This window comes from Carcharhinus amblyrhynchos, unplaced genomic scaffold (genome assembly GCF_965287045.1).
Source record: "Carcharhinus amblyrhynchos unplaced genomic scaffold, sCarAmb.v2.hapA scaffold_41, whole genome shotgun sequence".
Classification (NCBI taxonomy): domain Eukaryota; kingdom Metazoa; phylum Chordata; class Chondrichthyes; order Carcharhiniformes; family Carcharhinidae; genus Carcharhinus; species Carcharhinus amblyrhynchos.
The window spans coordinates 1,055,212-1,064,238 of NW_027649782.1; the positions used below are offsets into that span (position 1 = coordinate 1,055,212).

The 9,027-nt window shown below is 45.1% G+C and overlaps 1 protein-coding gene across 1 annotated transcript; it reads right to left on the bottom strand.

Moving 5' to 3' along the window:
- Window positions 1-1,282: 1,282 nt before the first annotated feature.
- On the bottom strand, window positions 1,283-8,702 carry LOC145335789 (complement C1q subcomponent subunit B-like). Its single transcript, XM_080181521.1, has 3 exons — window positions 8,554-8,702; window positions 4,968-5,162; window positions 1,283-2,478 (listed from the first exon to the last, which is right to left on the bottom strand). The coding sequence occupies exons 2-3, from the start codon at window positions 5,143-5,145 to the stop codon at window positions 1,922-1,924; spliced, it is 735 nt and encodes a 244-aa protein (XP_080037647.1). The 5' UTR covers window positions 5,146-5,162; window positions 8,554-8,702; the 3' UTR covers window positions 1,283-1,921.
- Window positions 8,703-9,027: the final 325 nt, after the last annotated feature.

Genomic DNA, 9,027 nt, shown 5'->3' on the forward strand with positions numbered 1-9,027 from the left:
ACTGATTGCTGTGCAGACACATGGATTTGGGCCGGTGTCTGTGGGAGTTTGCACATTCTCCCCGTGCTTGCCTGGGTTTTCTCCGGGTGCTCCGGTTTCCTCCCACACCCCAAAGATGTGCTATTAGGCTGATTGGAGGTAATAAATTGTCCCTAAATTAGTTTCCCTCAATGTGGAATGCCATAAGCATAGATAAGGGTCATGGGTGGAGGGGGGACTGGTAATGTTAAAATGGCGGCGTGGGCTCATTGGGCCAAAGGGTCTGTTTCCCGGGCTGTTTTTGTTCTTTGTTCTAAATCCATGTCACTCAGTTCCCATTGTATTTTCCATACATGTACTGAGATCCCCAAATTTCTCAGCTCTCTTAATTTATGCAAGGAAAGGGTGAAATCATAGAATCCCTGCAGTGCAGAAGTGGCCATTTGGCCCATCAAGCCTGCACTGACTCTCTGACAGAATATCTTAACCAGGCCCCCTCCCCTGCGTTACCCCGGTAACCCCACACGTTGTCCATGGCTAATCCCCACTAATGTACACATCTCGGGATGTTAAGGAGCAATGTCGCACGGCCAATCCACCTAACCTGCACACCGTTGGACTGTGGGAGGAAACCGGAGGATCCGGAGGAAACCCACGCAGACACGAAGAGAATGTGCAAACTCTTCACACACAGTCACTCAAGCTGGGAATTGAAAGAGGGTCCCTGGCGCTCTGAGGCAGCAGTGCTAACCACTGTGCCACATGCAACCCCCAATACAGATGTGTAAACTTAGAATGAAAAATGAAAAAACCTGATAATCATTTGCTTTCATATCTCATTAGCTTAGAAATCAAGGTCTTTCTCGAGAAGTGAGTTATTTGAGATTACTGGTCAGTTATTCCCTATTTTCCAGATTGTTATTTTCCTTTCTCTATTCGGTATGAGTTGTGTTTTTATCTGAACATATTTTGCATTCTTTATCATTCAAGATTGAATCAAGACTGGGGCAGCACGATGGCACAGTGGCTAGCTCTGCTGCTTACAGTGTCAGGGACCCGGGTTCGATTCCTGGCTTGGGTCACTGTCTGTGTGGAGTTTGCACATTCTCCCCGTGTCTGCGTGGGTTTCCTCCGGGCGCTCCGGTTTCCTCCCACAGTCTGAAAGACGTGCTGGTTAGGTGCATTGGCCATGCTGAATTCTCCCTCAATGTTCCCAAACATTGGGAAGTGTGGCGACTTGGGGATTTTCAAGTAACTTCATTCAAGTGTTAATGTAAACCTACATGTGACACAAACCAAAAAAAACTTTAAGAGATTAACTTTATTTAAGTTTGGAAGAAACATATACAGAAGCCTTGTTTGTATCATGAATTTCAGGGCTTTGAAAGCTTTATTAAATTGCTGCATTGTTAAACACATTGCTGAAACTGTGTCACTTCTATCTTGATGCACCTTTCACTCACAGAAGTAGAGCCATATTTATAAATGTTTCATTAAAGGCAAATAAAGAATGTGGAATTGATTTAATGAACTGACTCTCTGCTGTGAATATACAAACACAAGCTTCAGCAAATTTAAAAATATGCGATCTATTACACAATTTCTTCAAAATCATCTAACAGTAAGTACATAAAGCAGAATAGTGGCAGACTTGTTTATTGCTTCGATCTTGGAACAGTGAGATGGGAGATTTTATAAACAGTAACATATCTAACTGAAATCCTCCTCTGCTAGGAGCTTTCACATACTTATTTTAAAGGGTTCATACTTCTGCTAAAATGCAACAGAGGAATTTTGAATTTTAGGTGTGAGCTGGTATCATATGGTGTCATATCAAAATCCTGGCTACTTACTACATGTTCTGACAGCTTTAATACAGACAAAACTCTGATCAAACACATCACATTAAGCTATGACACTATGTTACGCTCCAGTTGGTGATCTAATCTGGGAATATGAGGAACCCATTGAAGACACTGTCAGCCCCCTCCACTCCCAGCATTGAGTTGAACTCTGTCGTTTCCAGGTGGACTGTATCACTTTGTCTCAGTTTAAGGATCACTCCCCCGGAACTCACCTGGAATGAATTGTACACCTGATCGCAGAAACCAACCTGTTTTACCCTATTCAGCATGATATAGACACAAAGGTTCCCCTTGGAAGTTGCATGATATGAGAAATAATACAGGCCCGGTATCTGACACAGGAATTTCCCATTTCTCGATGAATAACTCCTTTGCTCGTTGGATATCATTTTGTCAAATCTTATTGGCTGTCCTCTTCTTGGGCTTATGTTTGTACTCCTGGCCATGGAAAAGGCTGACTTCAGGGTGCTGGTGTGATCTCCCACATCGCCTCTCTCACCCTTTTCCCCCGTTGCCCCTTTTAGTCCTTTTTCTCCACTTTCACCTTCAGGTCCCACCTTTCCAGTCATGCCCTCGAGGCCTTGGTCACCTTTTAGTCCTTTGTGACTAGACAGCCCAGTTGATCCAGGGGGACCTGTCGACAGCACAACTTTTATTAGCAGTGGAATCCTACTTCGGATGGGTGTTTGACACCCCACAGTCACAATATTAAATAATTAGGAAATAGAGGCAAACGCCATGCTGTGATAGGCTCAGCCTCCAGGGTTAGAGCAACGGAACCAGATTCCTGAGCATAGAAAACAACTGAATCAACGCTATTGGCTGGACTCACTTATCTTCACTACCTCACCAGTTGAGGTTCTCCCCAGCCTGAATCACCTGTTGTCCCCACCAACGGGGATCAGATATGTTGGCCTCGCTGGAGGGATCAGAGTCCATTGAAGCCCTTGGGTGGTTGGGGGCAGGGCTGGGCAGTACCCAAGGGGCAGTGCCACCTGGCACTGCCCACCAGGCACCATAACTCTGCCAGGGGTAGCGTCATAGGGGCAGAGCCAGAGAGGGGAAGAACAATGACGGGGGCTGAGACAACCAGGGAGCTCCGCAGAGGTGAGAGGGAGGGGACTCTGCTACGGTGGGAGAGAAGGGGGAGCTCTGCTGGGGAACAATCACTGGGGGAAATTTGCCGGGTGGCGATTGGCAGAAGGGGGATCTCTGAAAAGTGGGAAATTGGGGAAGAGGAGAGGTGGGATGGTTTGAGAGGACAGCAGGAGATTATCCAGTGCACGAGGAGATCAGGGCACCTGTGCAGTGGCAACAAAACAATCACATTCTGGCACTTTATTTGCAGTGAGTGGCATAAGATTTCATTTTCAAACTGGCCCAAAATACAGTCTGATACACTCCCGTCCTCTTGCTTGTTTAGCGCTTCGAATTTTTTGTAAAATTCCATCCCTTGTCTTTCCCTTTGCACAAGAGTTCCACGTGAATCTCAGTGAGAGGCCAGGGTCCTTAGAACCATAGAAAGTTACAGCACAGAAGGAGGCCAGTCATCCTTCTTGTCCATATGAGCCAACGACACCCAGGTGCCTTTTCTAATCCCACCTTCCCGCACCCAGCCCATAGCTCTGGAGTTTACAGCACTCAAGATGCAGATCCAGGGTCTTTTTAAAAAAGTTTAGGGTCTCTGCGACCACACCAAATCGGGCAGCAAATTCTAGACACCCACCATCCTCTGCATAAATTCCTTATGTCCCCGCTATACCTTTTGCCACTTATCTTGAATTTATGTTCCCTGGTTCTAGAATTCTCCACCAAGGGAAACAATTTTATCCTGCCCACTTTATCTCTTCCCCGCATAATTTTGTACACCTTTACCAAGTCACCCGTCAGCCTTTTTTGTTCCAAGGAAAATAACCCTAATTTATCCAATCTCTCCTCATAGCTACACTTCTCTCGTCTTGGCAACCTCCTCTGCACTCTCTCTCCAGAGCAATCACCTCCTTCCTGTAATGTGGTGACCAGAACTGCATGCAATATCCAACTCTTGTCTACTTGACCTGTTGCCTTTAGGGACCTGTGTACTTGTCCACTAAGATACCTCACTCCATCTACCCCTTTTAGTATATTCCCATTTATTGTGTGTTCCCTATAACTGTTTGACCTCCCTAAATGCATTACCTCACACCTCTCTATGTTAAAATCCATCGGTCATCCATTTTTACCGCCCACTCTACCAACCCATTGATATCATTTTGTAGGGTATCGCTCTCCTCTACACTATCCACTGCTTGGCCAATTTTTGAATCAAGTGCAAATTTTCCAATCATGCCCCCCACTTTCACATCCAAATTGTTAATATATAACACAAACGGCAAGGGTCCCAACACCAAGCCCTCGGAAGTCCACTTGAAGACCACTTTCCATTCACAAGGGCATCCATCAACCATTGTCTCTAGTTACTAAGACAAGTTTAGATCCAGTTTGGCACATTATCCTATATTCTTTGGACTTTTACTTTTTTGACCACACTTTACGTCACTTACTTTACTTTTTTAAGTCACAGGTAGATAGATTTCTGATGTTTAAGTCACGGGTAGATAGGTTTCTGACCAATAAGGGAATTAAAGGTTATGGGGAGCAGGCGGGAAAGTGGAACTGGTCCACTATCAGATCAGCCATGATCTTATTGAATGGCGGGGCAGGCTCGAGGGGCTAGATGGCCTACTCCTGCTCCTGTTTCTTATGTTCTTATGACCATGCCATGTGGACTTGAACCAGAGACAGGTTGAAATTAGTACATCTCCAGCAGATATCCAGCAGGAAACATTGAGAGTGAGGCATCAAATTAAGCAATGTAAAATCAGCTTTTTATTTTCCGGGTTCCAGGGAGATTTGTAAATGCTCTGAGTCCAGCTTGTGGGAAGGAGTTAATAGCCATTAGCACTATTTTAGGACCCTAAGGATCAGGATTTCACATTCAATTTATTCCTCGTTGAGACAACTTTACAGCACAAACCTCAAACCACACTCAGATCCCAGGTTCCTGATGTAAGAATGGTTTTGATTCTCCAGTATTATCGCTTTGATTGGATGGGGTCTGAAAAGCTGAACTCTGTGAATTACCTGGCCTTCCTTTCTGCCCAGGTGGACCATCCTTGCCATTTGAACCAGGTGCCCCGGGCCTCCCCGGTTGGCCAGGGGTTCCATGAATGCCAGAAGAAGCCGGGCATGTATCCAGTGTTGATGTTGCTACCACCCACAAGAGGAGCAGCAGCACCACGTGGTTCATTTGATGTGACATTGCCTAGTCAGGGTGCACTGTAAAAACAAACACACGTGTATCATTAGGGTACATTGTTCAGTATTTGAAGCAAATTGCGTCAGCAGTGTATTTTGTCCTGTAGAGTCCATGCTATAAATACACTATTTCCAGGTATGTGGTAACACCATTGTCACTGGAGAACCTGAATAAAAACAGAAAATGCTGAAGAAACGCAGCAGGTCTGACAGCATCACTGGGGAGAGAATAGAGCCAACGTTTCCCTTGAATGTTTGTATAAGGATGTGGATGGTATTGATGTTTTTCTCTTTTAATCCACAGGTGCTTTGGTCCGCCTTGTTGTCCAACAGGGGCATACACGCGGTGGGTCGTACGAGGGCTGCTCTTGGATGTTTTGAGAGTAGCCTGGTGCTTCACGTTGTTAGTGTATGCATAAACTGGGGTAAAGTTTACACCAGTCCAACGCCGGCATACCCACATCATGCATAAACTGGACCAGCTGATGGGCAACACGACAGCTCAGTGACTATCGCTGTTTGCTGTGCAGATACATGGATTTGGGCCGGTGTCTGTGGGAGTTTGCGCATTCTCCCCGTGCTTGCGTGGGTTTTCTCCGGGTGCTCCGGTTTCCTCCCACACCCCAAAGATGTGCTATTAGGCTGATTGGTGTAACAAATTGTCCCTAAATTAGTCTTCCCTCAATGTGGAATGCCATAAGCATAGACAAGGGTCATGGGTGGAGGGGGGGCTCAATGTTAAAATGCGTGGGCTCGTTGGGCCGAAGGGCCTGTTTCCCATGCTGTGTTGTTCTTTGTTCTTTGTTTGTTCTTTGTTTCAAGTCTGGATGGCCCTTCATCAGAGCTAGTGTCACAAATAATTCATCACCAAAGTAATTTCAGTCTTCGATTCTTTCTGAATTTAAACATTAACGTACATCTTGTCGTAACACAACTCGAACAGTTAACAGTGTAAACAATAAATCCCTAAGAAATTAGATTAGCAAGTGGAAATTGTTGTCACAAAACCATTGGTTTGAAAGTTGCATTAGCCTCATGAAAGAACTGCTTCCAAACTTTTTATGAAGTCACTTGAGGATCCATCAAACAGCTGAGTGGTGTCACCAGAACCAGATCCAAACTAGAAACCACACCTCCACACTCTCATAGGGTTCAGATGTGGGCCTTCCCATATGTATTGTTCCCTGTATTATCTGCAAAATTCTCTGTATAAACATGATGTCCAAGGAACACACCCTTGTGATTACCCAAGTGTCCACAGGATTCACAGTGTTGCATGATGGAGCCCTAGCTGAACACGGATGTCTTTCAAGTGACCAATGGATTCCTTCCAGTAGATGATTGGCCAGATTTTAAGATGCTGAATTGAAATTCCTGCCCCACAACGACAGAGAACTTTAAATCTCACCCTGCAGCCTCTTCAGAGCCAGGATCTAGCTCCAGGTATAGTCAGGAGTGGCTTTGAAGGTTGGGGGTTGTTGAAACTGTCCCTCTTCTCTCCCTCTATCATGGAGAACGGGGGCAGTTGAAACCTCCCTCCCTCATCTTCTATCATGGGGAAAAGTTGAAACTGCCCCCTCCATTTGTAGTAATATTGGGGAGATATTGAAATAGCCTCTCTCTTCTCCCTCTGTAATGGGGAGAGGTGGTGTGGAATTGTAACTGCCTGTTCTCCCCTGCTATAACTGGGGGGAGGGTGAATTGAAACTGCCCCCTTCACTCCTCTCATGGAGGGGAGAGTTGAAACTCCCCCTTTTCTAACCCTATAATGGAAAGGGGGAGTTGAAACTGACCCTCTTCTCTTATCAGGCCTCCGATTGAAATAACAGATCAGCCCTGATGAGATACTGTACCATTGGTACAGTAGGAAGTTACTATGGGTGTTCTTCCAGTGAGCCAAAGACAAATCCTAGTAGTGGGACACAGCCCAAAGGCCACTGGTTTAGACTGGGGAACTGTTGGAATGTTTTATTTGAATTGACTTTAACTTGTTTGGCCTCAGTGAGGAACAGTTACAATCAGAGCCCACCACTCGGGTTCAATTCCCAGCTTGGGGCACTGTCCGCATGGAGTCTGCATGTTCTCCCCGTGTCTGCGTGGGTTTCCTCCTGGTGCTTCGGTTTCCTCCTGCTGTCCAAAAGGAGGTGCCGGTTGGGTGCACTGCTAACTTCTCCCAAACAGGCGGCGGAATGTGGTGCCTAGGGGGTTTTCACAGTCACTTCATTGCATTGTTAATGTAAGCCTACTTGTGACACTAAGAAAATAAAATGTTATACCTGTGTAAATGCCCACTGCCACGCCAACACAGAGAGTCATCACCAACTGGCGATTGCCACACTTGGATTGTCACATATTGTCAGTGAGAGGAACTCTAAAGGGACACCATGGAAGAAGGTAGGACCTGCTCACAATTCAAGCTTGAAGCAGCTCTTCAGGTAAACACACAGAGAGAAATTGGGTGGAAGAGAGCCCACAGCTGTAATTCCGCACACTAACTGAACATAGAACATTCCAGCGCAGTACAGGCCCTTCGGCCCTCGATGTTGTGCCAACCAGTGGAACCAATCTAATGACCCTCTAACCTAAACTATTCCAATGTTATCCATATGCCTATCCACTGACCATTTGATAGAACTTTGAATGCACCTTATTCTGCCAGTGCTGCCCTGGGCACACTGTACCCACTAGAGAGATACCCACTCCTAGTGAGGCTCACAGAGTATGTTGCATGGCCTCATGACCTTGCTGCTTTCACTGGGAGTGACAGTGCATTGGCTCTCAATGCCCTCGGGCAGAGAGAGGGTAATCAGCCAAGATTCCAATTGCCAAGCACTCTCTAATGCCCAATGTGGGAATGTCCAAATATGCAGACGTGAATGCAGCCAGGACGAGGCTCTGAAGCATACTATGGTCGAACAGCCTGATTACACTCAAAATTACTGCTGATGAATGAAAAATGGCAATTGGGTTTGGACAGTAGAGGGGATTTTTATCTCTAGCACTGCCATCATAGCACTGTGTTAAGATCCCCCTTCTTCCCTGCCCTGAACAGGAGCTGGACATTTATAATGAAGTTAATAATGTGAAGATACAAGCAAATCAATTCCTTCAGAATCAGGAATAGACATTTTTGCAGCAGATTTCAGATATTTTACAAATATTTTATTGCAAGAAAGGATTTAAGCCTGAATGCATGTTGCAAAAGATCAAAACTTTTACAAATAGTTATCAGTAACTTGTTTAACGCTGTCTATCAATAAAAAAAAGTTCAGCTGCAAATCTCTAATGAAAGAGTTAACCCTGGATTACCAAAATGCATCGACGGACTATAAACACTGGTGAGTATGTCTATTTAGCATCATTTGTATAAAGTTATATATACTGAAATGGTGAAGCATTTGCTGGGTCTTACCTTGAACGCCGTCTGAAAGTTTAGTGAGGATAGGAAGCCGGGGGGAGATATTACACAATACACAAAAAAAAAACTAACACTCCAAAATAGGGAGATTCAAGCTTCTTGCATGAAAGATTGGAACTGGCAAGCAACAATGTGATAAAGTCCTTTAGGCAAGCTCCAGTGAGTTCAGCTAACACCAGTGCCAAGTTTCACTTCCCTCTTTGGAAGAAATAGATTGTGAGTCATGCTCTTTGACTGTTGAGTTAATTCTGTAAGTGAAACACATGTGGAATTTGAAATTACCTTTGAATTTTCTCTGAGACTCTGATTCAAGTGTCAGTCTGTTACTTGTGAGTCCTCTTTCTCCCCTCCACTTTCTCCCCTCCTCTGTCGAAGGTACTGTCAGTTCTGAGAATGCAATGTACTTTATTGAAACCCATGCAAGCTATAAGTCTGCCTTTGGGACTTTGACAGATTATAATTTAAAGA

Coding starts and splice junctions, on each gene's coding strand:
- LOC145335789 (XM_080181521.1), bottom strand. CDS start 5,145: ATGTCACATCAAATGAACCACGTGGTGCTGCTGCTCCTCTTGTGGGTG. Junction 2,479..4,967: donor TGGGCAGAAAGGAAGGCCAG/GTAATTCACAGA, acceptor TGCTGTCGACAG/GTCCCCCTGGATCAACTGGG.